Source organism: Nannospalax galili, unplaced genomic scaffold (assembly GCF_000622305.1).
Source record: "Nannospalax galili isolate Female #2095 unplaced genomic scaffold, S.galili_v1.0 scaffold598, whole genome shotgun sequence".
Classification (NCBI taxonomy): domain Eukaryota; kingdom Metazoa; phylum Chordata; class Mammalia; order Rodentia; family Spalacidae; genus Nannospalax; species Nannospalax galili.
In genome coordinates, this window is record NW_008342423.1 from 2,080,826 (window position 1) to 2,108,806 (window position 27,981).

The 27,981-nt window shown below is 39.4% G+C and overlaps 1 protein-coding gene across 3 annotated transcripts in view; it reads left to right on the forward strand.

The window, feature by feature from the left end:
- Osbpl11 (oxysterol binding protein like 11) overlaps nucleotides 1–27,981 on the forward strand; it is a 71,371-nt gene that overhangs the window by 29,038 nt on the left and 14,352 nt on the right. For all 3 annotated transcript variants that reach the window (XM_008838561.3, XM_017799495.2, XM_029566170.1), the window contains 5 exons: nucleotides 4,042–4,243; nucleotides 7,567–7,712; nucleotides 13,113–13,253; nucleotides 17,141–17,639; nucleotides 22,727–22,913. In XM_008838561.3, the coding sequence (XP_008836783.1) occupies nucleotides 4,042–4,243; nucleotides 7,567–7,712; nucleotides 13,113–13,253; nucleotides 17,141–17,639; nucleotides 22,727–22,913 (1,175 nt within the window). The remainder of the gene's footprint in view (nucleotides 1–4,041; nucleotides 4,244–7,566; nucleotides 7,713–13,112; nucleotides 13,254–17,140; nucleotides 17,640–22,726; nucleotides 22,914–27,981) is intronic.

Consider the following 27,981-nt stretch of genomic DNA (forward strand, 5'->3'; position numbering starts at 1 on the left):
TTGGATTTGCTCTTCCTTCCTTTTGGTTAGCTGAGCCAAGACTCTTATCTATCTTGGTTGTCTTTTCAAAGAATTGGCTCTTGCCAGGCGTGGTGGCGCACGCCTTTAATCCCAGCACTCAGACGCAGAGGCAGGCAGATCTCTGTGAGTTCGAAGCTAGCCTGGTCTACATAGTGAGTTCCAGAACAGCTGGGGCTACAGGGAAACCCTTTCTCAGAAAGACCAAAAAAAAAAAAAAAAAAGAATTGGCTCGTAAATCGATTGGTTCTTTTTATTGTTTTCTATTTTACTGATTTTTTTTTTTTTTTAATTCTTGTCTGTTGGGTTTGGGTTTGGTTCTTGCTTTTCCAGATTCTTGAGTTGTACCATAAGTCATTTCTTTATTACCATGGTTGTGAGCCACCATGTGGATGCTGGGAACCAAACCCAGGTCCTCTGCAAGGGCAGACTGTGCTCTTGATCGCTGAACTGTTTCTCCAGCTCCCACTAATTGATTTTTTTAAAATAGAAATTTAGAAGACTAGAGAGATGGCTCAGCACTTAAGAGCACTTGCTGCTCTTACAGAGTTCCTGGCTTCACTTCCTAGCATGCACATGGGGTGACTCACAGCTGCCTGTAACTTCAGTTCCAGGGCATCTGATGCCCCCTCCTGGCTCCTGAAGGCACCTGCATTCACATACTGCAATACATACATGCAGGCAAACACTCATACACATAAAATAAATAAAAATAACAAAAAAGAAAGGAAAACCAAGGTGAGCTAGAATTGGTAGTACACACCTGGAAACCTAGTACCTGAGAGAGTTGAGGGCAGTAGGATGAGGAAAGAGTTCAAGGCCAGCCTCATCTGCATCGTGAGTTTGAAGTTAGCTTGGGCTGTGTGACACCCTGTCTTGTTTTGTGTGTGTGTGATCTGGTGTCCCTTAAATAGGAAGCACCTTTTATTTTTTTATTTTTTTAAATTTTTAATAACTATATGATTAGAAGAAGCATTTCATTACAGCTTTAACATATTCAGTAACACATTCCAGAGCAAGAGTACATCTCTTTCACAAGTGGGTGCAAGTTTATAGGTTCACAGTTGAGTTAGACCTTCCTCAAACAGAGACCTCTAGATAGGCTGACTAGATTCACTAGAAGGGCAAGTAGTGGGGAATGGCTGGGGGTGCTGACAACACAGCAGACAGTAGCAGGGATATCAGAGTATAAGGTCTCTAGTGGGGGGAGGGAGGCTATGGGAGGGTGCCTTCTGGGATGTGGGTTTATAGTTGATTAAGATGGTTTGGGATGTTCTGTGTGATATACACAAGCACATACACAAAAAAAAATCAACAAATTTTAAAAAACGTATTATATTTGAGTAGGAAGCATGGAAATTTATGTCATGTTAATTAATAGACGTGATAAACATTACCATTGAAATCTACCCAATGACTTTACAGACATACATAGGCACCAAGGATCCAAGTGCAACCGATTATGACTAGTAATAATCAAATACAGATTAGAGATGCATGCGCCAACATCTCAGTGTTCGTAGCACCCTGTCTTTTTAAAAACAATTATTTATTTTTATTTTATGTATATGAGTGTTAAGCCTGCACGTATGTAAGTGTACCCATGTTATGCAGTGCCTGCAGATGCCAGAAGAGGGTGTTGGATCCCTGGAACTGGAATTATGGATGGTTGTTATGCTATGTGGGTGCTGGGACTTGAACCTGACTCTTCTGCAAGAGCAGCCAGTGCTCCTAATCACTGAGATATCTCATGCCCCCATAATACCCTGTCTTAAAAAAGAAGGAAAGCCAGGTATGGTGGTGCACGCTTTTAGTCCCAGTACTTGGGAGGCAGACGCAGGCGGATCTCTGTGAGTTCGAGGCCAGCCTGGTTTACATAGTGAGTTCCAGGACAGCTGGGGCTACAGGGAGACCCTGCTTCAAAAAGACAAAAAAAAAAAAAAAAAAAAAAAGGGACAGGGGGGGGGACATTTGGGGGGAGGGGGGGAGAGAGAGAGAGAGAGAGAGAGAGAGAGAGAGAGAGACAGAGAAAGAAAAAGAAAATCTAAGTGCTTCTCTCTTAATCTCAAGTGGAAGAAAAGTGGCTAAGATAGAAAGGGATAGAATCAGAGTGGTACTTAGCCATCTTGCAGTCTCGACAATTAAAAATATACAGGGTGTATTTCATATTGCTTTTTTAATGGGGTATTTCATATTTCATAATGCTATTTCATAGCATTATGATAGCATATGAATATTTACCACCTATCTCTGGCCCTTCTGTGTGGGGTGTTGCCAAAGTTTCATAACTACTTCTTTCAGAAGAAGGTACTAAATTACTAGTTGACTAGTTTAATGGCAGTTTCTCTTGAATTGCAGCTAGTGATTATTCTGGGATTTAGAGATCATTGTTTAGCAGTCCCCATGGTGTTGCCACCCCCCACTTCCACACATAAAAAAGAAGTTTGTTTGGTGTCTGTCTTTACCATGGTGGTACTTTTTTCCCCTTCCAATTAAGAACCCAGCAGGTTGGTGGTAGTGGTGCATGTGTGTAATCCCTTGGGAGACTCAAGGCAAGAGGACTGTGAGTTTTGGCTAGCCTCATCTATATATAGAGATAGACTGCCTCAGAAAAACAAAACCCAAAAAAGCAACACCCCCCAAAACCTACAACAACAGAAGTTAAACCCACAACCCAGGTTAAACTTTAAGGTTATGATTATGATTATATTAGGAACATTTTCATGTTCAGATGGAATAGTTCTATTCCTGCAGAAACAGTCCTGTTTTGTTGGTAGCATTTTTTTGCCTTCCCCATAAAGTGGTTCCAGAACCATTTTTTCCTTTAAGATTTTCTTTATTGGGCTGTCAGTGAGTAAAGGTGCCACAAAGCCTGATGCCCTGAGTTAAATTTGTTTGAGACTGACTATGACGTAGATTTTCAGGAACTGTTTCACGTATGACATACTTGATTTGCTTACTAGGACCATTTTGTACCTTTCTTTCACCAACCCTCTGATAAACTATTAAAATTCATAGAGTTGTTTTAGAAATGGCTTAGTCAGTAAAAAGTACTTCTTATGCAAGCATGGGGTCCTGAGCTCTGATCACCCAGCACTCACATAAAAAGCTATTAAGTTTGTGTTTCCAACCCTAACACTGGGGGCAGAGACAGGAGGATCTCTGGAGCTTGCTGGCCAGCATCTGAGCTAAAAAACAAAAAAATGGGGAACTCCAGGTTCTGTGAGAGGCCCAGTCTCCAGGGAGTAAGGTGAAGAGGGAGCAGTAGAGTAGGACACCTGACACTAACCTCTGGCCTCCAAGTGGGTGCCATACCTTCGTATACACACCCACACACCCACCCACCTGGAACAAAGCCTCTAAATGCTAAGAGTCTGTCCCTTACAGGTTGCTGTGTGAAATAAGGTAGTTTCTAAAGGACAGGCAGTTCTGAGAACCTTCTGCTTATACTTGAAAGTAGCTACAAGAAAACAGTATCATAAATTGTTTTCAACTGGACGTTTCTTTCAAAAGAATGTATTAATTAAAATATTTTTATTTGAAACAACAAAATATACCCAAACATCCTAAGCAGAAAGTTAGGTTAGGGAGGAGGCAGGTAAATCATCATGTTCTCAAAGTAACTTGGAATCAGGCTTGACTGGTGTGAGGGGAGAGTGATCAAGAGCCCTGACTGGAAATTAATTTTATTGTGGAATGAAAAATTTGATACTGCTGTTGAAGGTGTTCTGAAATGTTTTTTCTGACGACTTGGATAAATTTATACTGTTAACAAAAAGTGGCGTTTGTGCTTTATTGGTTCCAAAGAAAAAGTGCAACTAGCAAAAGTCACACTCTTTTTGTTCAGTTGAAAAGCACCATTAAATTCATTAATTTATCTTCATTAATTGAAGATAGCCCAGCAAACTTCAAATAGATTTCTAAGTCTAATATGTCCTGAAAGTGGCTCAAAAGGTGACTATTATTATTAAAATGACAAGTGAATATTTATGTGTTATGCAGAAGAACCGTTGTTTTCCTTAGATGATGTCTCATGCTGAGGGACAACAAAGAGACTTAATTAGACGAATTGAATGCCTCCCTACTTCCGGCCTTCTTAATTCCTTGGACCAGGATCTCTTAATGCTCAAAGCTACTTCCTTGGCCACCATGACCTGCTTGAATGACTGCTTTCATATTCTCCAGTTACAACATGCCTCACACCAGAAGGGCGCATTGCCTTCAGGTAAGTCATTGATGAAAGGTAGGATTTAACATTGACCAAAACATGGAAGGAAAGACTGTATTTGTTGTTCTAATTCTGGAAAAATCTTTTAAAAAAGGAAGGGAGGGAGGGAAGAGAGGGAATCAATGAGCCTCTTGGTTTTTAATTATCACAGTAATACTATGCAAATTCTTATTGTGTCCTTTTAAAATTTAGAATGATTTCAGTTCTGATATCATTGAATATGCCTTTAGAGACCTTGTACTCAACATGTCAAAAGCTAAACTAAAAATCTACAGCTCCTCTTTTTCAGCTAAAAGTAGTGGCATTCCTGTTTCTTATTCAGTTAACCAGAGTAGAATCACGGTGATTAGTTCTTGACTTTCAGTTCCGTTCACTGTTCATCATTTTAGTTTTATATATTTCTTTACATTATATTGAGTTATGTGTGTATTTATTTTGTGTGTTTTTCACTAACAGGAATATTTTCCAAGTTTTGTGCTTTTGATAAATAGAATTTTTTTTCTTTTTTTAAAAAAATGTGGGGCCGGGCGTGGTGGTGCACACTTTTAATCCCAGCACTCGGGAGGCAGAGGCAGGTGGATCTCTGTGAGTTCAAGGCCAGCCTGGTCTACATAGTGAGTCCCAGGACAGCTGGGGCTACAGGGAGAACCTGTCTCAAAAAGACCAAAAAAAAAAAAGTATTTATATTTTATTTTATATGTATGAGTGTATTTATTGTCTGCATGTATGTAAGTGCACCTGTGGCATGCAGTGCCCTTGGAGGTCAGAAGAAGGCGTCGGATTCCCCTGGAAATGGTTGTTAGCCTCCATGTAGATGCTGGAAATGAACCCAGGTCTTCTGCAAGAGTAGCCAGTGCTCTCAACCTATGAGCCATCTCTTCAGCCCTGATAAATAGAATTTTTATTGCTTGTATTATATTCCTTAGATAACAGAAGTACTTCGGTTTACATAAGTAAAGTTACCTTTGTTGAACAGTAGATGAGTTACCTGATTTAAGAAATTTGGATTCATTTTAGTTAATGATTTTGTCAGGAAAATGAAACAGTTTATCTATCATCTCTGTTTACTTAAATTTTTACAAGTACATTGATTTGGACCTAGAGAGATGACTCAGTGGTTAAAAGCACTTGCTGTTCTTGAAGAGGAGCTGGGTTCAATTCCCAGCATACATGCGGTGGTTAACAATCACCTGCAGCTGCAATTGTAGCTCCAGGAGATCTGACATCTTCTTTTGGCCTTTGTAGGCACCAGGCATGTGTGTGGTGTAACTACATATATGCAGGCAAAACACTCATACACATATAAAAAGAAATTAGGTAGCACAGGTGCTCGTTACTTGATTGAATACTATGCCATTTTAAAAATTGCAAAAATTATGTGGTTTAAATGAATACAGTCTTATTTTTGATGTTTCTTTCATGATTAAGGAAACGTGGGCTAGAGGGATGGCTCAGTGGTTAAGAGTATGTTCTGCTCTTTCGGAGGACCTGAGTTCAGATCCCCCAGCACCTGTGTTGTGCACTCACAGTCACCTGTGACTCCAGCTTCAGGGGATCCAGTGCCCACTTCTGGATTCTGAGGGTGGTTGTACTCATGTACACATACCTACACACGGACACAAACACATGCACATAATTAAAAAATAAAATAAACTTAAGATAAACTTAAAAAAACCCAAAGTACATATAAGTTTAATTACTTAGGAAGTTTTAAAATGAAAGTTGTTCTCATACAGCACTTTTTGGAACACAGGTTTATGAGTATTTCAACAAATTACCTAATTGGCATTGCTAGTTCTCGCCACAATTGCCATCTTTTCCAGATGGGGCTTGTAGAGTTGATTTTTAAATCATTTGAGAATGAAAATATAATGAAAAAAATTATCTTTCTACTCAAATTTTGCAGTGACAAAAATGAAATCTGAGTTCAGAGGACTGTTTAACCCCATAAAGTTTTCCTGTTTCACTCGTTCGTTCGTTCATTCATTCATTCATTCATTCATTCATTCATTCGTGGACAAGGTATTATTTAGCCTAGGTTGACCTTAAACTTACTATGTAACCCAGGTTGGCCTCAAGCTCTTTCTGCCCCAGGTACCTAAGTGCTAGGATGACAGGTGTGTATTACCATGCCTGGACCATAAGGACTTAATATATTGTTATCTAGATACCCAGTTGTATTTATTGATTTGGAGGGACCCTGAGGCCAGATGTGGGTTTGATAAAATTTTGTTCCAGTTTCCAGTCAGCTGACTAGGTCTCCTGAAATGGGTCTTTTAATTAATGTTCATGTATATTTTATTTTTAAAAGTGAAGAAATCTGAATATCGATATTAAAAATAAATATTTTAAGGTAGAGGCAGCATGCTTCTTTTTTTGAACTTTAAAACAGGTCCTTGAACTTAACCAGGATGTTCCTCCAATATTGAATCCCCCTGGTGCCAAGTGGGATTGAATAAGGCAAGATATTCTGTTAGCCTGGGGGATAATTTGTAATTTATTCCTCTTTTGAAGTCTGGGGCTTGACTTAGTGAATTTCTTCTTCATAGATTGCTACTGTGGTAGTCTGAGCATCCCTTCTTATAGCACTCCATAACCTGGCTTCTGTGAAACCTAGATCAACCTTTGAAATCAAATGGAACAGTTTCCATTATTGATTAGGCAGAGATCCACATTAAGCTAGTTGAAGGTAACAAGAGACCATTGAGTCATTAACTGAGAAGATGACAGTAGATGACTACTGTCTCTTACCAAGTCGGCTCTATTTATTCAGTAGAAATGTTTTTCAGTTTAAAACCTGCATTGGGCCTTTCATGATTTAAATAAAGAAGGACTTGTATGTATAAAATTTAAATTAGATCTAGTGGGCTATTTTGTTTGGTTAGGAAAATTACATTTCATATTGAAACAAATTTTACATTTCACAGTCCCAGGCTCCTGTTGAAGTGTGACATTCCCCCCTCCCCCGGCCAATTCTGTATGTTTTAATTATTTGAGGGACATAATTGATAGAGAACAGATAGCAGATCCACTGCTTGAGAGTTCACTTCATGATTCACAGCTATGGCTAAGACGTGAGATCAGTTCTATTCAGTGTTGATTTCTTTTAAATAGTGTCTTATTTCAAGTTGCAAGTTGTAGTGTTGTAAAATATCCAATCATGGTGCTCATGCTAATGAGATACACGTAACTGTCTTTCAGATACAGGTTGGATTGCTTTTAGTCTTGTAGGCTCAAGACAAAATTGTTTAATCAAATCTACATATGCTGAACTCTCCAGATGAGCAAGTTTCAGCGAAAGTTTTCTCTTACTTCATCAGGAACGACAATTGAGTGGTTGGAACCAAAGATACCTTTATCAAACCACTATAAAAATGGAGCCGAGCAGCCCTTTGCAGCTGAGCCAAGTAAGCCCATGGCAGTCCCAGAAGAGCAGTCTATGGAAGAATCTGGACTGTTAGCAAGGGTAAGCTAATATGAAAATATGGTTTGATGTAAGAGATTAGAAATCATTGGAAAGGGTCAGTCTTGTTTTTATTAAGGCATTTAAGTCAACAAAACAGTAGAGTAACATTCTTGCAGATTCTAAATATTCTATTTTAAATTGATTTGCTTTGGAAGAGGTCTTAATTGAACTTGAACATGTTATTATTTCCAGGTTAAATAATGTGCCTTTTTTAGTTATGGTTTACTTTTGTTTGATAAGGATGTATGTTTGTTTTTTGGGACAGGGTCTCACTCTGTATCCCTGCCTGTCCTGGAACTCAGTATGTATCCCTAGCTGGCCTTGTAGCCCTATCCTCCTGCCTCAACCTCCCAGGTGCATAGTCATGGGTCACCACACCCAGCTTCCTACTGTGTTACGTTAATTTAAAACTGTTTACTAGGTGTTACTATTACATTTATAAAGTTTGTTGTAATAGTCAGCTTTTAGATAGCAAGCACTTTACCAATACAGTTGTTCGAGATATCGCTCAAGATAGCATTTAATATTTACATGAAGTGCTATTCACTGCATATTTTCAGAAGCTAGAGTATTTTATTTTGTTCATAAATTTGCCATTGCTACAAATTACAGTTTTTTGTTTTGTTTTGCTTTGTTTTTGCCTTTTCTGTTCATGTTTGCTATTTTTATGGCCACCATAATTGCATAGATTATTAAAGCTGCTTTCTATGTTGCGTTCTAGCCTATATAATGAATATTTAAAAGTTGAAATGAGTTAATGTCCCTGTTGTTGAATATCTAGTTTGTTATTCTTTATTATTAGAAAGAACACTGTATTGTTTGCTGTTATTTTTCTCACTTGTTTTAGATTATTTCTTTGGTTGTGTCCCAGATAAAACTATCAAATTAAGAACAGTGTACAGTTTATGGTTATTTATATACTACCAAGTTATTTCTTAAAAGATAGGACACTAGAACTTGGGTTTGACTTACTGAGGAGGCTTTGGAGACAGGAAGCTGAAAAATCAGGGCAGTCAAGGAAAGCAGATTAAAAAATTCAAATGCATATGTTTGTAGAGTCAAATAGTTAACAAGTATTTATTAAACTAGGAATTAAAGGAGAAACAAACAAAAAACAGATGTAGTTCTTCGACTGAAGAGACATAGCCTGTTTGAAGTCATAATTGTACCTTGAAAGGAGATGATAATATGAAGAATATTTTTTTCTTAATTGATAGGATTTAGCAGAGAAACAATTGACTGAAACACTTGAAGGATACTTTAGATACAAAGTGTTTAAAATTGACTTTGAAGGGAGGCAGGATTTGAAGAGTCAGCAGAATAGGAGATGTCAAAATGGAAGAAAAACAAAGGCCAGGGTACTGTAGGAGCATGTGTGTTTATCGCCTGATGGTTTTGAACTCAGAATCTGCCGTTAATAACGTGAGCCAAGTAACTGCTGTTAGCTTCAGTTTCCACATCTGTAAAGCAGTGATAATAATACCTTGTGAACTGTGATGAGGATAAAGTTAATTTAGCAGAACATCTAGCTTATGGGAAGTGATGACAGGGTTGTTGGATATTGTAGTCATGTACTCAGTGTGGACTGATACTCCCTCCAGCACTGCTCCATGCAATATGATGGCAACCTGGGTCCCCAAAGAGCATGAAAGTCAGAAGAATTTAGTCCCAATGTGAGAGACAGTAGGGTCATGTGCATGGGGCAGGGTGTGACATGTTTAAGATTAGTAAATGGTATGTGTATTAGTTAGGGTTCTCCAAAGAAACAGAACTGGTAGAATGAAAATATATATATATATATATCAGCTTAGCTCACAGGATAGAGTCCGAGTAGTCCAACAATGGCTGCACCACACTGGAGAGGCTGAGAATCCGTAGTCACTCAGTCCACGAGGCTGGATGTCTCAGTAGTCCCAATCTGGCACTGAAGGTCCAAAAGATCAGCTAGTCTTCAGTCTACAGCAGCAAGACAAACTCACCAGTGAGAGAGAAGGCAGAGCATTTCAGTTAATTCCAGATCCAGTCAAGTTGACACCCAGTATTAGCCATCACAGTATGCCTTGGAATTAAAGTGTGATAGATGCTGTGGAAGTAGAAATGAAGACAAATCAGCAATGTGTATTTCAAATGAAAAATCAGTTGGACTGTGGCTGACTGGATATAGGTTGAGTCAAAGGTGGTTCCAACTTTTGAGCCTAAATGACAAAATTATGTTGCCATTCAGAAGGCAGGAAAATTAGGAAGACTCTTTTGAGCAAAGTTTGTGTCATTATGAACTTGTTGAATTTTACAAGAGAGAGAAATATGTGATAATAAATGTTTCTAAAGAGTACTTAAGGTGGTGGAGCCGTAGCTTTGAAGAGAGATCAGGATTGGAGATGAAATTTTAAGTGAAAAGCAGTGAACTGGAGGTCAGCATTTTCATTATTCTAAATGAGAACACAAACATGTAGAAGGCAAAATAGAGACTTATGTAAGAGATGGGGCACAGGATCAAGGAGGAGGAGACCGCTGTATTTCCAGATCTTTCAGATGGTGACCACCCAGTGTAGGTGGAACACGCACACGTGCGCGTATACACAGACACACAGACACACGCATTTTTTTTCCAAAACGTACCGGCATGGACCTTTATTGTCCAAACGTTTCACAGATGCGTTCTCTGAAACATAAGTACTGTACAGACTAGAGGTCAGTGGGACGGTAGTGAACATTTTGATGTCAGGTGAGGGAGAAAGTAAACCTCAGTCAAACTCGAAGATCCTGGGCCTGTGCGATGGCTTAGCAGGTAATGGCACTTGTTGTACCCAGTGACCTGAGTTCCATCCCAGACCCCAGCTGGTGGAAGGAGAGAACCCACTCCCATTAGTTGTCCTCTGACTTGCACATATATGTGCCATGGCATGTGTGTACCCACACAGATATAAACATACACACGCACAAATAATGGTAAAAAAATTAAGCCCATAGTTCCTTCCTGCCCCCAAGGCTCAAGTCAAGACAAAAAAAAGGTTTAGCATGAATTTTGTAGAATATTGCAATATCGCTTTCCCATAGAATCTCCAAATAGCATAAATTCCTAGAAATTCATTAGCTCCTGCCACTTTATCTGCTGGTTACCCAAGTTTGTAGCGATTTCATACATCTGAACATGTTTTCTGAATTTTAGTAATGCATTTTTAGCTTAAGCTTTTTTTTTTGTCTTTTTAAGACAGGCTCTCTCTGTAGCTGTAGCTGGCCTGGAACTCATTATGTAGACCAGGCTGGCCTTGAACTCACAGAGATCCACCTGGCTCTGCCTACCAAGTGCTGGGATTAAAGGCATGTGCCACCATGCCTAGGTAGCTTAAGCTTTTTAAGAAAATCATGATGACTAATAAGGAGGACTTCTAGGCAGGTGTGGTGGCACACACTTAATTCTTGCCCTCAGATCAAGGCAGGAAGAACAGGGGTTTAAAGCCTACTCCAGCCACATCCCAATTCCAAGGCCATCCTGGGCTATATGAAAGACAAACAAGCAAAAAAGGCAGCACTTCTAAATTCTTTAGTTCACCTTATGTTTAGAATCAGAATTTAACTGTTAATATAATTTCTTTTCTATTCCAATAAGTGATTTGACTAATTTTTTGTTTATTTTTAAATTTTATGTATAAGTGTTTTGCATGTATGGAAGTGGATCATGTGCATGCAGTGCTGCAGAGGCCAGAAGGGGATGTTGGATCCCCTGGAACTGAAGTTATAGACAGTTGTTAGCTGTCATGTGGGTGCTGGGAATTGAATTCTGGTCCTCTGAAAGAGCAACCAGTGCTCTTAACCACTGAGCCATCTCTCTAGCCCCAGATTTGCCTCAAAAATACTACTCCCCATCTTCAAAACTTAAAATCCAATGAACCATGTGCAGATAGCATCTTTATATATAACTCTCTTGAAGAAAGATGTTTAGAAGCTGTTCTACTGAGAGATGGGACATGGTTACAGCTGATATAATTCTATAGAATCTTGGTATATTTGTTGTTCAAATAAAAATAAAGCCCAATAAACTGGGATGGCGTATTAGCTCCTGCCTGTAATCCCAGCACTCTGGAGGGTGAGGCAGGAGGATTACTAGTGCAGCCTGGGCTACATAATGAGTCCTGGGTCAGACTGGGCTACATACAGAGTGAGACCCTGGCTCAAAGAAATCAAACAAGGGGCATGTATGTAAGTGCACCTGTGTTGTGTAATGCCTGCGGAAGTCAGAAGATGGCATCAGATTCCCCTGGAACTGAAGTTATGGACAGTTGTTAGCTGCCATGTGGGTGCTGGGACTTGAACCCAGATCCTCTGCAAGAACAGCTGGTACTCTTAACAACTGACCCATCTCTCCAGCCCCAGGACCCTGTTTCAAAACAAACAATTACTGGGAGTTTAAGGGTAGCCTTAGCTATAGTGAGGTGCCCTCCCAATCTAAAACAGAACTTAAAAAGTAAAATAATAAATATGCAGTTGTTTCTTTTAGCCAGTTGATATAGGAGCTAGGTGACTAGTGTGATGAAAATGCACATTTTCAGTTTTCCAGGGGTTTTGTTGATTGAATTCCCTTACAGAGCCCTTGTGGTGCTGTTGTGACTGCATGAGTGGATAGAATATTTACGTGTATCTAGAATCTTTCTCTTCATTCCCAGAGCTTCTTCCTGACTGTCTCAGGCATAGTCAGTAAAAAATACGGTTTGTAGTAGTTAGACTTGACATGTGCATGCATTCACTTTGGAAATTTATTATATGGTGTTTGGCTTAAATAAGGACAAATATTTATTTCTTAAAACTCTTGAATTTAGCCATGTTTTGTGGCTCATGGTTATAATTCTAAGACTTGGGAGACTGAGGTAAGAGGATCACTGAGTTAAAGGCCAGTTGGAGCTATGTAATGAGAGACTTTGTCTCAAAACAAACAATCACTTGAAATTGTAGGATTGGTGGTGATCCCCAGGCAGGGGTCAAAGCTAAAGTTATATGGGACATTCTTTGCTCCTTTTGAAAAATTCTGTTTCTGCAAAGTAAATCCATTTTATCTAGACTCTTAGCACTCAAGGGGCTAAGGCAGGAGAATTGACAGAAGTCTGAGGCCAGCCTTGGTTACATAATGATAGTACCAGGTTAGCCAAGGTTACATAATAAAACTCTTTAAAAAAAAAGTGTATGTGCTGTGTATCTCAAGACCACAGGATGTTCAATACCATCAGTAATGGACTCTGGAGGAGGTTTAATTGTTGGCTGAGTGATGGAAATGGTATTTTCTGAAGGACGTTTGCCCATCAGTGGGTTGCGTTGATGGTATAAATATCTCAAATCTGAACGGTTTTTCTTAGAGATGTTACTGAGTACTTGTAGCACTTGACTTCTGCTTTGTTTTGCATCCAGGAACCTGAAGAAATAAACCCAGATGATGAGATAGAGGATATGTGTGACAACAAGGAGGATGACCTGGGAGCTGTGGAGGAGCAACGCAGTGTTATCTTGCACCTTTTGTCACAGCTTAAGCTGGGCATGGATCTAACAAGAGTAAGTAACAGGGCAAACTGAAGATCATTAGGTCAGGAAGACGCCTGAGCTGTCAGTGTGTTTCATTCTTTATGTGATAAAGATATGACTTTGAATTAACATGGAGCATCAAAATTGACTTCAGAACCCAGCATGGTGGTACACACTGTAATTCCTGCCCTAAAGAGGAAGGAACTCGAGTTCAAGGCCAGCTTAGGCTATATAGGATTCTAAAACAAACAAGATTGACTTTGGGGGTTGTTTCTAATTGAGGGTGAATGTGTAGATGAAGATTATTGTTTACCTGTAACTGCAACTTAAAAATCATTTTTCCTTTAGAATAATATACTTTAAATCACTTAAAAATCAAAAACTTAAAATAAAAATTTTACGACTTACTGTGTTTGGGGCTGGAGAGATGGCTCAGTGGTTAAGAGCACTGGCTGCTCTTGCAGAGAACCTTGGTTTTGTTCCCAGTACCCTCATGGTTGCTAACAACTGTCCGTAACTCCAGTTCCAGGGGATCTAATACCTTCTTCTGACCTTTGTGGTCACACAGGTGCACTTACATACATGCAAGCAATACATTCATACACATAAAATTAAAAAAAAGACTTACTGTGTTTGATAAGAGGCTTTGTTTTTAACTGTGTGTATGTATATAGATGTGAGTTGCTTGTCTCCTTCCAGTGTGGGTTCCAGGGATAGAACTCAGGCTTGCATAGTAAGTATCTCTATCTGCTGACTCATCTTGCCTGTCCTTGATAGGAGACTAAGTGAATGGGTTGTGTTAAAAGTCTACTAAGGAGCAGACATTTAGGAATTAAAGAACTTAATAACTTCAGATTTAATTGGGTGTCATTCTGTTCAAGAAGTATTTTCCTATTAGTAATTTGGGAAAGCTGTTTTATTAGCTGTGACGTTGGTTGAAATAAACAGATGAGGGGTTATCTGGCTTTCGTTAGTATGGTGTTTTCTGCCCTTTACTAGATTTAGGTTTAGAAGGCATGAAAATAGTGCTGAGACTTATAGGGCATAAGAACACCTGATAAAAATATTCTAGGGGCTGGAGAGATGGCTCAGTGCTTAAGAGCACTGACTGCTCTTGCAGAAGGACCTGAGTTCGATTCCCAGCACCCACGTGGTGGCTACGAACCGTCTTTAACTCCAGTTCCAGGGGAATCCGAAGCCCTCCTCTGACCTCTGCGGCATTGCACGACATGGGCGCACTCACATACATGCAGGCAATACACATACACATGAAATAAAAATAATAAATAAAATGTTAAAAAAAAAAATTCTAGTAGCCAGGTGTGGTGACGTATGTCTTTAGTCCCAGCACTTGGGAGGAAGAGGTGGCGGATATCTGTGAGTTCTAGGCCAGCCTGGTCTACATAGTGAGTTCAGGTCAGCTGGGCCTACAAGGAAACCCTGTCTCAAAAAGACAAAAAAAAAGAAAAGAAAAAAAAGACATTCTAGTAACCCAGATGATGAAGCTCTCTTTTGTCATGATGACTATATTATGTACTTTACCCTCATTTGGTCTTTCTTAGTGAAAAATTAGTATGCTATTATTTATCAGGCAACAATTATGACCATTCAACATGTTAAAGGAATGGTACTTTTCAAGAAATAGTAAGAAACCTGTGACTAAACTTTCATGGCAACTACCTCCTACCTAAAATCACACCAATACGATTTTACAAATGTTTACTGAGCCTTTATTGTAGTCCGGACATTGCTGAGTATTGTGACAGCAAGGAAGAAGATAGCCCAGGGCCCCGCCTTTGCCCACGACATGCATGTGTAGGCTAGAACACAACTTACAGGATTCACTGCTCTCCTACCATGTGGGTCTTGGGGATTGAATTAAGGTACTGGGCTTCGCAGCAGCTCTTTCACCTGTTGATCCATCTCATCTAGTGTCTTCCTTTCGCACTCCACCTTTTTGAGAAAAGTCTCTTCCTGAACCTAGAGCACACCAATTTGCCACAGCTAGCTTTTCTGTCACAGGTGCTGAGGATTGAACTTTAGATACTCATGTTTGCACAGTAAGCACTTTATGGATGGAGCATCTCTCCAGCACCCTCCCCCCACTTTCAGTCATTTTATTTACTTCCTACTGAGAATAGCAATAGTAACTTAATTTCCTCTGACCTATTCTCAGCCTAAGTTGCTCTCCCCTCTGTCTGATTCCGAGAGAGTCCACAGCCAAAGGATAGAATCAAAGCTACCATGAGGGAGATGAGGGAAGGAGAGGACCCTAGAGAGGATGAATTCACTAAGGCAAGAATCTAATAACTGTTTCCCAGGATGCCTCCTGAGGCCTGCGTGGAGCCAGACTTCCTGTGATCTTACCATAGCAAAGTTCTAACAACCCACAGATGCCCCTTTCAGTCCAGTCCAGGCCCAGTAGACACTACAGCCTTGGTGGGATGGGACTCCACAGGTACTGGGAGAGTCAGCTGGCAGACTGGGACTGGTACTGGCAGAGCATGCTGACGGAGCAGTACAGACACAGGGACAGGGGAAGGGAGCCCTCTATGGACACCGGAGCTAGAGGCTGTGAGACTGCACAGCCTTTCACCACCCTACAGAAATGCAGTGCCATCCTGTTGCTTCAACTGGGCGAAGTTTCTTGTGAAATACACCCTCTGGCACAGGAGACCACATATGTCACATGCTCTAGCAGGGCAGTGAGATCATCTCTTGTGCTGTTGGGAAGTCATATTTCTTTGTCCATGGAGCTGGAGTGAAAGAACCAAGCATGGAATTTTACATTCATCCTTATTCAACTTGAATCTTGATGGAAGGCAAAAATCCTGATGCTGGCTTAAATATCCAGAAAGGAAAAATAATTGTGATCCATGTAATCACAAAGGAAAGCGCCTGAGCACGGAGCACAGAACAATAAGAAGCCTTACTTCCTTAAGAAACAGTGGTTATCCATTTTAACATATGCATAGGAAAAGTCTGGAAGAGTATGTTTTCAAGTTTTTAAGGCTCTGGAAAATAGTACCAATTCCTTTCTCAAAGACTTACCATTTTGTAGTGTCTTTCTGCTTTAAGTAAAATATTCAATCTACCTGGCTTTAGGTGTCAGAAGTTCTCTAATATGGTTCTTTTGTGCTAAAAATTAACTTAAGATTATAATTTTTGCTTTGATCCCTCCCTCCCTTCCTCCCTCCCTTCCTTCCTGTCTTGACAAGGTTTCATATAGCCTCAGATTTGAGGGAACCCTGCTTCACCCTCCCAGGCCCTGGGATTACAGGCATGTGTTACCATGTTCAGCTTCCTACAATTTATTTTTAAGGTAGAAAAGGAGACGTCAAGGGGCGGGGGCCTGAAGAGATGGCTTAGCAGTTTGGAGTGGGTACTATTGCAGAGGACCTGAGATCAGTTCCCAGTATCCATGTCAGGTGGCTTACAACTATATCTAACTCCAGGTCCAAGGGCTCCAACACCTTCTTCTGGGCTCCTTGGGCTTGTCTCATATTTACTTTGGGTTTTAATATAATTTATCTGATCTAGAAGTTTGCGAATTTTGCATAGAGGTATTTAGACAGGGTCCCTCCCTGTAGTTCAGGCTGTCCTGGAGCTATGTATCCCAGGCTTTCAGCTGCCAAAGTGCTGAAAGTTAGAGATATAAGCCACCATACCCAACCTAATTTTTAAAAATAATTCTTTTTTTTCTCTATGTCCTGAATTTGTGTTTAATCTTAAGCACCCAGGCAGACTCTCATTTCCTTTTAAACATGCTTGTTTTTTAATAAGACCCAAGTTCTTTTTTATGTTTTTGTTTGCAATATCTGCCTAGAATGAAGTGCTTTCAGGGTGATAAGAAAATTGCTTGCAGATTCATACATGGATTAAATTTCCCTTCTTAGTGATTTTTGCTGTTATTTTAGGTGGTGCTGCCCACATTTATCCTGGAGAAGCGCTCCTTATTGGAGATGTATGCAGATTTTATGTCTCATCCAGACCTGTTTCTAGCCATCACTAATGGAACCACACCTGAGGACAGAATGATCCGCTTTGTTGAGTACTACCTTACCTCATTTCACGAAGGCCGCAAGGGAGCCATCGCTAAGAAACCATACAATCCTATCATTGGGGAGACATTTCACTGCTCCTGGAGGATGCCAAAAAGTGTCATAGCATCCTGTGCTGGTGGCAGTGCTTCCACCTCAGCAATCACAAATCATGCTCCTCTGTCAGAGGAGGCTGCGACCCAGGTGGGATCAGACTGTTACACGGTCAGATTTGTTGCTGAGCAGGTTTCCCATCATCCTCCAGTCTCAGGATTTTATGCAGAATGTGCAGAGAGGAAGATGTGTGTAAATGCGCATGTCTGGACTAAAAGCAAATTCTTAGGCATGTCAATAGGTGTGACAATGGTTGGAGAAGGTAAGTAGAAAAATTGTCCATCTTTTAATATCAAACTTTCTTCTGGGGAAGCTCTGTAGGATGTACGGATTTTTAGTGTTATATGTGCTACTTTTTTTATTATAATTTCTATTGTGCTCCAGAATGTGTACTGGGAAATGGATTGGCTATTACTATGGACTAATACCCATTTTTTAAATCACATTTAAAATTTTTAAATATGAAGTATTTTTATTGTTGAAACTTTGGCAAATAAAACTTTAGAGGAGGGAATAAAAGCATCTCTAATCCTTTAATCCAGATATAGAGAATTTGAACTGGTTTTAAAATAGTTTTTCCTGTGTGTATAATCATAGTTTGAAATTTTTAAATTGGGATTAATTCTATACAGTTTAGTGTCCTTTCTTAACTAAATATGTTCATTTTTCTGTGTGGTGACAAAACATACCTTTTCTTTTTAAATATACATTCATTATAATTTTATTTATTTGGGGGGTGCTGTGGCATTTGTGTGGAGATAAGAGGTTAACTTGCAGGAATTAGTTTTCCCTAGCACATGGGTCCCAGGGATCAAACTTGGGTCATCTGGCTTGGTGGCAGGTACTTTTACCTGGTGAGCCATCTCACTGTTCAGATGAAACACATATGTTAATGTTGATCCTATGAAATGCATTTGCCATCCTTGTTTTGTTTTAAGGGTGCTGGGAGTCATATTTTGTTTTAAGGGTGCTGGGAATCGAACCCATGGCCTTACGTGTGCTAGGGAAGCGCTCCTCTACTGAGCAGTAGCCTCAGTTTTGAGGAGACTTACTGCTGGCCTTGCACTCACTGTATTGTCTGAAACATGTGACCCTCCCTCCTCTGCCTCTCAAGTGCGGGTACACTTGGCTCATTTATCAGCTTTTATTGAGCCATTTTCCTCTATTTGGACATTGAAAGTTTTCTAACTTTTCATTGTTACAAAAATCATAAAAATATTTTCTAGATAAATCTTTATATCTCATATTTTCTTAGCAAGTATGTATAGAATACTAAGTTTCAAAGTTTAATTGTTTCATTCAGTAGTTTTGAAGAAATAATTTGAAGAAATAAGTGGATTTGGCCTTGAATGTAAAACAAAACCTTCCACAAGAATCATGGAAGAGTTAAGAAGACTCTGATGATGGGGAAAATACTGTCATTTTAACTTTAATATATATTTTTAAAATTTATTATTTTTATTTTATGTGTATCAGTGTATTGCCTGCATATATGTAAGTGCACGCATGTCATTCAATGCCCATGGAGGTCAGAAGAGGATGTTGGATCCCCTGGGATTGGAGTTTCAAACACTTGTTTGCCGCCATGTGGATGCTGGGAACTGAACCTGGCTCCTCTTCAAGGGCAGCCAATGCTCTTAACTGCTGAGCCATCTCTTCAGCCCCCACCATCATTTTAACTTTAAAGGAAACATATAAACAGTGTACAAACAGTAATTTGTTCTGAATGTAAGTTTACAATGTAAGTCTGGCGAAATTCTGTCATACAACATAATGAGATTGTTTTACTGTAGTTGGGAAGAAAATATTTCATCTCCGTTCCAGTTTTTTTTTTTTTTTTTTTTTTTGGTCCTTTGAGACAGGGTCTCCCTGTAGCCCCAGCTGTCCTGGAACTCACTATGTAGACCAGGCTGGCCTTGAACTCACAGAGATCTGCCTGCCTTTGCCTCCCAAGTGCTGGGATTAAAGATGTGTACCACCACGCCTGCCTCTGTTCCAGTTTTAAAAGCACTAGCTGCTCTTACAGAGGACCTGGGTTCGGTTCCCAGCACCCATATGGCAGCTAACAGCTGTCTGTAACTCCAGTTCCAGGGGAATTCCATGCCCTCTTCTGACCTCTGTGGGCACTTGCATGGCATGGTGGGTGCACTTACATACTTGCAGGCAATACACTCATACACATAAAAGTAATAAGTAAAATATTTAAAAAGTTAAAGGAATGGGATTCATGACAGCAAAATCAGGAATAGGATTTATGGCAATTCATTTTGCTCTTAGTATGTTTTCAATATTAGGGTGAACTTCTATTTAGTTACTAGATAAATGAGATTTTAGATTCTATCAGTCTTAGTTATCTTGCCATCATGTTTATTCAAGCCTGGTTTTGTGGTTTTTCAAATTTTAAATTCCAAAGTGTGTGTTTCTGCTCAAAATATTCTTAGATATAAGAGATCATATACCCAACTTATAAAATGTATATTTTAAGATTTATTTTTTGGTTTTTAAATTATGGGTATGTCTGTCTGTGTATGGGTATGTCTATATGTGTATGTCTGTGTGTGGTCTGTGCACATGTGAGTGCAAGTGCCTGTGGAGGACAGAAGAAAGCATCTGATCCCCTGGAGAGGGAGTTCTGAGCAGTTGGACCTGTCTACAGTGGGTGCAGGGAACCAAACTTGTCATCTGCAAGAGCTTTTATGTATGTGCTTTTAACCACTGAACCGTCTTTCCACCTCCCCAAATTTGCTTGATGTCTGGGATAGAGCCCAGAGCTTCACACACTGAGTGCTTTAGGGCCAGAACAACAGTTCTGGCCCTCAGTAACTATTCATTCTTGCTGTTTGTGAAGACTGTTAAAAGTAGTTTAAAAAATAATTGATGTACCTTTTGCATATATAAACCTTAGAATCTCAATTTGTCTTTTTTTTTTTTAAGACAGGGTCTCACTATGTAATTCTTGCTGCCTGAAACTTGCTATGTAGATCAGGTTAGCCTTGATTGAATTCACAGAGATCCACTTGCCTCTGTCTCTTGAATGCTTGCTTTAAAGGCATGTGCCACCATTCCAGTTTGTCTTTGATTATTCTAAAAATGAGAACATTCATCATAATGGACAAGAATAGGCACCTAGTTTATAATCCCAGTGCAAGGAAGGCAGAGACAGACAAATCCCTACGGCTCAGTGATCAGCCAGCCTGGCGGCCTTCATGGTGAGTTCCAGGCTAGTGAGAGACATGATCTTAAAAACACAAACCAAATCAAGCCGAACCAAACCCTGAACTGAACCCAACTGAACCAAACCAAACCAAAACCAAACCAAAGTGTATGACACCTGAGGAACGAGACCCAAGGTTTCCCCTAGCTTCTAAAGTAAGCGTGTACACACACACACACACACACACACACACACACACACACGTGTATGTGCACACGTGCACGCATGCACACAAAGGATAGAGTACTAGCCAGGCATGGTGGCAGATGCCTGTGATCCCAGTACTCGGGAGGCTGAGGTAGAAGTATTGATGTGAATCTGAGGCCAGTCTAAGTAGAATGAGACCCTCTCTCAAAAAACACAAAAAATAGGACACATAATGTAGATTCATGAAGAGGGGTGCCATAGGACTTAGACTAGAAGTACATGTCCAGTTCTGTGTTTGATCTAATAACACAGGTGGTCTTAGAGTGTTGGTAAATGTAGGGCTGGCAAGATGGCTCAGCAGGTAAAAGTGCTGCCAAGTTTGACTACCTGAGTTGTAAACAACTCCCACAAATTGGAACCAACTTCTACAAACTGTCCTCTGACATGCCCTACACATACATATACAAACATTAAATAAATAAAATGTAATACTTTTTAAAAGATTTATATGTGTGAGTGTTTTGCCTGCCTGTATGCAAATGCTCCACATGTGTGCGAGGCCAGAAGAGGATGTCAGATTCCCCGGAACTGGAGTTATGGATGGTGTTAGCCACCTTGTGGGTGCTGGGAACTGAACCTGGGTTCTCTGTGAGAGCAGCCAGTGCTTGTAACCACTGAGCCATCTTTCCAGCCTGTGGTAAGCTTTTTAAGGTTAGTAATATAGGTCAAGTATGCTTAGTGTCTCTTCATTATCTATTACAGATCACTTATTCAGCTGTCTTTACTGTGGTATCACTTAACATAAAGTAATACTTGTCTGAAAATGACCATCTTGATCTCTTCTATCTCTGGTAGCTTCAGAATTTGACAAAGTTTAGGGTCACCCTAGGTTTTACTGAGGAAAAAAAAATACATTTTTTCTTCTTTAGTATATATAGACCAGAATAAAGACCAAGTTTCCCGCCACACTGTGTTTTACGGTCTGCATATCTTTATGGCACTGGCTGTCTTGCTTCCCCCAAACTGCTGCTAAGGTTACTAGTGTTGGTAGCCAAGTCTCAACATGATACTGTGTAGTAGAGCCTCCAACTCAGCGTAAGGGACTTTTTTTTTTATTTTAAAAATTTATTTTATTTTATTTTTAATTTTTTTATTATTATTTATTTTTAAATTTTTACAGGTCTGCATATCTTTATGGCACTGGCTGTCTTGCTTCCCCCAAACTGCTGCTAAGGTTACTAGTGTTGGTAGCCAAGTCTCAACATGATACTGTGTAGTAGAGCCTCCAACTCAGCGTAAGGGACTTTTTTTTTTATTTTAAAAATTTATTTTATTTTATTTTTAATTTTTTTATTATTATTTATTTTTAAATTTTTACAGAAATTTTGAGAATTTCATATATGCATATAATAGGTGTTTTGATCAAATCCATGCCCACTCTCTCCTCTCCAACATCCCCCCCTCTGAAGAGGTAACCCTAAAATCTTTTAAGGATTAGATACAAGCTCCCAAATACTTTTGACATTTTTGGCTTTGGAACAGAGTGTGTTGCTAACAGGCCCAAGGACATTTTGACTTTTAGCCAAGAAACTGGCTACATTTCCTTGGGGTCTTTTTACGCTAACTGCCCAGCCAATTCCTACCTCCTATTCTTATCACGCCATCCTCTGAAGGAGTTACCCAAATTGCCAGTAGGAAATAGTTAAGGGATTTATTTCATCTTTCAGGAGCATTTATATTTAGGAGCATCAAACTGTTTACACTGTAGCATGTACTGAACAGAACCCCAGAGCAAAAGTAAGGTCATGGTGAAAGTGACCCTGATTGACTATTACCAGGAAATGCTGTCAGATGAAGCCAGTATTATCCAGATTACAAAATAATGATGTTTACTACCAGACAGCAAAAAAATAATGAAGATTATTATTTTTTTTTTGGTAACTGTTTCTCTGAAAAGATGTTAACCACTCTTTTACTTTTACATTCAGGTATCCTTAGTCTGCTGGAGCATGGAGAAGATTACACGTTTTCCCTACCCTGTGCCTATGCGCGGTCCATTTTGACTGTTCCTTGGGTAGAACTAGGTGGCAAAGTCAGTGTCAACTGTGTAAAAACTGGATACTCAGCCAGCATCACTTTTCATACTAAACCATTTTATGGTGGCAAACTGCACCGGTAAGATGTTTTAATGATATCTGTCTTGTTCCTCTCTTGATTTTTGTGTTATAACTCACTTTTTTTTTTTTTTTTCTGCTTTGTAGATGAGGCTGAAGGGGTTGGGGGGATATGTTTAATATAGGCACTCAAAGCATTCTGGGACTGGGAAGATGGCTCAGCTATTAAAGCACTTGCAGCACAAGCAAGAGGACTGAACATAAATGCCAAGTGGTTGTGGGGGCTCATTTGTAATTTTAGCCTCAGAAGTTGGAAATAGAGAATTCCCCAGACCAAGCTAGCTAGAGGGACTAGCCTTGTCTGTGAGCTCTGGGTTTGATTAAGAGGCCTTGCCTCAAAGGATAAGGTAAGAGAGCAATGGAAGAGCAGTGGAGGAGGATTCCTGACATCAGCCTTGGGACTCCACATGCGGTCACATGAATGCACACATGCATGCACCCCATCCCCTCCAGACATGAAGAAAAAGAAAAAAAGCACTCTGGGAATTGATCCAGTTTTTAAAATAGTAATGGTTATTCATATATCTTAATGTAAATTTTTCCTTGAGGCAGCTAATGATGTAAAATAGTATTTGAAATAAGTGAACATGCAGTCTCTGGCTCAATTCTGCCTGTCAGGGACTTCAGAATTGGAAACCTCAGTGAAGGCCACTATTGCTACAAGTCAGGGTAGAAATGTGTCTAAACATAGAGAAGAGTACAAAAAGCACAGTGATTGGAGAGAGGGAGTTTAGGCATTAGTATTCACTCGGTGGATTCTTTCTTTTTCTAGGAATTGACCAGTTATTGCAGCCCTCCCTTGGAAGGTTAACCTCTGTAGCACTGGTCTAAATTACCCAAGCTACACAGAGACAAGTTCCTAATACGATCTTTAGAAGATGTCGGATGCTTTTCTTAAGCTTTTGATGTCTGTTCTGACTATCCCGAGAGTGTAGAGTGGTTTTCTTTTCATATAAACTTTTTACTGAAAAATAACATACATACGAAAATATGCAAATTAATGAATTTTCACAGGGTCAAAATCTGAGCATCTTCATCTCACTAAGAGAGATTCCTAGCATCCCTAAGGACTTTCTCATGGATTACTAGTTTCTCTCCCTCTCCTCTCTCATGCTAACACTTACACTCTCCTGCTTTGGGTAGCCACTGTCCTGCTTTTTAATGCTACAAATTGGTTTTTATGTGTTTTCAAATGCTCTGTAAATCATCATACCCTCTGTTGTCTTTCGTACCTGACTTATTTGGTTCAATGTTAGTGAGATTTGTCCACATATAACAGTTTTCTCCTTACTAAGGCCTGTATTCCATTGTGTAGCTATGCCACAATTCATTATTCATTCTAATATCGACAGACATTTATGTAGTTTCAAACTTTCAGCTATTACAAATAGTTCTGGTAGGTAGGGGTAGGGATGTAGCTCAGTGTTAGAGTGCCTGTCTAGCACATATAAACCCTATTCCTCAGCACCACAAAAATATACCTGTTTGTGTGAGTACATACCCCAGAATGCTGATAGCAAACATTGGTGAATATATATACACGGATGTTTATACATTTATCTGTTAGGTAAATGGATAGGAGTAGAATTTCTGTCTTGTAGACAAAGTTGAATACATTACCTCTTCCTATGTATGAGACTTTCTATTGCGTTGGCTAGGTTACCTCTTCATTGAGAGGCTGGTTCTCTCTCTCTCTCTCTCTCTCTTTCTCTCTCTCTCTCTCTCTCTCCAGCACCCACATGATGGCTATGAACCATCCTTAACTCCAGTCTCAGGGGAATCCGAAACCCTCTTCTGACCTCTGTGGCATTGCACGGCATGGGTGCACTCATATACATGCAAAAATAATACATATAAAATAAAAAATAATAAATTTAAAAAATATATATTAAAGTTAAAATGACAGTTCTTTTTTTCCTGTCAGATTTTTATTAAGTCTGCACATCATTGATACCTCTTTGAGTTTGATATTTCTTTGACAGTTACTCTTAGTGACGAGGATTAAAATGATGAGCTTGGTGTTGGCGTTTCATAACGGAAATAAAAATCCTAGAGTCCCAGGAAGAACACGTTTGTAGATGTTAGAGATCACCCAGCCTAGAGATACTGATACTTAAAACATCAACATATGTAGAATGTTTGTACTGAAATATTTAATTGGTCTCAACTGTCAAAGTTCAAATGTTCATGATTGTTTTGGTCATCTTCAAAGTAACTTAGTTTATCCATACTTTTAAGTCCTTGCCATTTAGTGAATATACTATTATTAAATGGCAAGTACTTAAAAATATATCCTTCTGGGGCTAGAGAGATGGCTCAGCAGTTAAGAGCACTGACTGCTCTTGCAGAGGACCCGGGTTCGATTCCCAGCACCCATGTGGCTGCTACGAACTGTCTATAACTCCAGTTTCAGGGGAATCCGAAGCCCTCTTCTGACCTCTACGGCATTGCACGACATGGGTGCACTCACATACATGCAGGCAATACACTCATACACATAAAAATAAATAAAATATTTTTTAAAAATGATTTATTTTTCAATAAAGTTGCATAAACCAAAAAAAAAAAAATTAAAAAAAAATATATCCTTCCAACCTTGACGTGAGAATATAACATTCTGTTTGTGCCAGATAACATTCAGAGGCATTTTCTTTGTGGAAACAGAGCATCGAGGTGGGAGTTGTGATGTTCTAAAACTAGAAATCACAGTGGTTGGTCAGCTCTAAGACTACACACTGAAAATGAGTGTTCTATTTTATGTAAATTGTATTACAGGAAACCTGTGAAAATAGAAGGACCAGGAAGTGGCTGATCAGTAGTAGTGAAACATTAAAGGAAATAGCATTCTTCTTACTACATAAAATAGACCATACTTTTTTTTTTTGAGCAAGTACTCTACCAGTGGGTGAACATATAATAATGATTTCAGTTTTTCATAAACATTACTTTCTGCATACTTATTTTCATGTCCTGATTTTCATCTTTACATTAATATCTTATGGAAGACGTTAAAGTTCTTCAATAATGTGCAAAGAGCTCTTTATAGTTTTTTTTCCTAAACTTATTTTTAAAAATTGAGTGTTTGCAACTTTCATACAATATAATTTGATGGTATTTAGATCCCCTCCTCTACCTACACCTTCCCTTATTGCCCCCTGCCCAATTTAATGTTCTCTGTTTTAGCCTATGGAGTCTAATTTGTGTCTCCAAATGTCCTTCAGTGTGGGTCCATCCATTGGAGCCCATCCCATTCTTGAAAGAGACTATCTCTGCCCCTTCTGACAGCCATCTGTTGGCACAATTTCATCTAAGCTGATTTTTATTTATTTAATTATTGTTATTATTATTACTATTATTATTTTGTCTTTTTGAGACAGGGTCTCCCTGTAGTTACAGCTGTCCTGGAACTCGCTATGGAGACCAGGCTGGCCTTGATCTCACAGAGATCTGCCTGCCTCTGCCTCCCATGTGCTGGAATCAAAGGCATGTGCTGCTATGCCTGGCCTAAGCTGATTTTTAACAAGATTTTATTTTCTTTTTATTTATGTGAATTTGTGTCCACCACATATATGTGGCTATCTATAATGGCCAGAAGAGGATGTTTGTTCTCCTGAGACTGGGGTCACGGGTAGCCCAGTGTGGGTGCGTGAACTGATCTCAGGTCCTTGGGAGGAACAGCAAGCACTCTTAACCATTGAGCCATCTCTCCAGCCTCAGTTGTCTGATTTTGAAAACTATGAACTGAGTTGCATTTAAACGCTTTCTAACAATGATTTTATAAGATATCTCTCTCCAAAAAGAGATCTGCAATGTTATAAGGTATATTATTTTGTTCTTTTGAGTGTTTTGCCTGCATAAAGTCTTATTATATAACCCTGACTAACCTGGAACTTGCTGTGTAGCCCAGGCTGGCTTCTAGTTCAAGGTGATCCTTCTGTCTCACAGAGATTAGTTTGCCTCTGCCTCTTGAGTTCTGGGATTACAGGCATGCACTACCACACCTGGCTTTGATTTTTATTTTTTAAAAAGAGATTTAATAGCTTTAGGTAGACAGCTTCATTTATTTATTTACTTATTTTTCATTTTTAAAATTATCTATTTAAATTTTGAATTTTTGTGATTTTCATACAATCAGTTTGATGGTATTTAGATCCCCTCCCCATCCACGCTTGCCCCCACTACCCCTGCCCAATTTAATGTAATCTCTCATATATATATATAAAATATGGCTTATAGAGTCTGATTTCTATCCCCAAATGTCTTTCAGTGTTGGTCAATCCACTGGGCCCACCAAGAGTCCCATCCCTGTAAGACACTCTCTCCCCTACCCAGCAGTCATCAGTTTCAAAAGTTCTTTGGGTTAGGTTGGGATTTCTTAGCCATTTTCCCATGTCTATTTTGTCTGGCTTGAGCTTTTATAAGACGTGCGCATGCTGCTGCTATTGCTGTAAGTTCATATAGTAACTGACCAGCTGTCTGAAAACCTATTTCCTTGTGGTCATCCACCACCTCTGGCTCCTACAATATTTCTGCACAGTGATCCCTGAGCCTTGGGAGGCAGAAGTGAAATAGATGTCCTGTTCCAGGAGGCACATTCTCTATCCTCTTGTTCTCTGCATTTTGACTAGTCGTGGGTTTCACCATCTACTGCATAAGGAAGCTTCTCTGGTGAGAGTTGAGAGATGTATTCATCCTATGTGTAGAGGTTGCATCGAAGATGTGTCACTTAGGGTTAAGCATCTCACATGTACTTATTCTCAGTGTTTGACTACTTCTGGAACTCTGTGGTAGTCTCCATCTTTTGCTCAAAGAAGCTTCTTTGATGAGGTGTGAAAGGTACATTTGTCTGTAAATATGAGGATGCTTATTTAGACTAAAGTAAGAAATTACTTTGGTTTAGGGATGTGACAAAAGTAGGTTTTCCTCTAGGTTCTATAACCTCTCCATTTTTCCATTTTCTCCATATTTATTTAATTTATTTTTATTTTGTATATGAGTGTTTTGCATGCATATATGTAAGTATGTTATGTGCATACAATGCCCTTACTTCAGAGGCCAGAAGAGGGTGT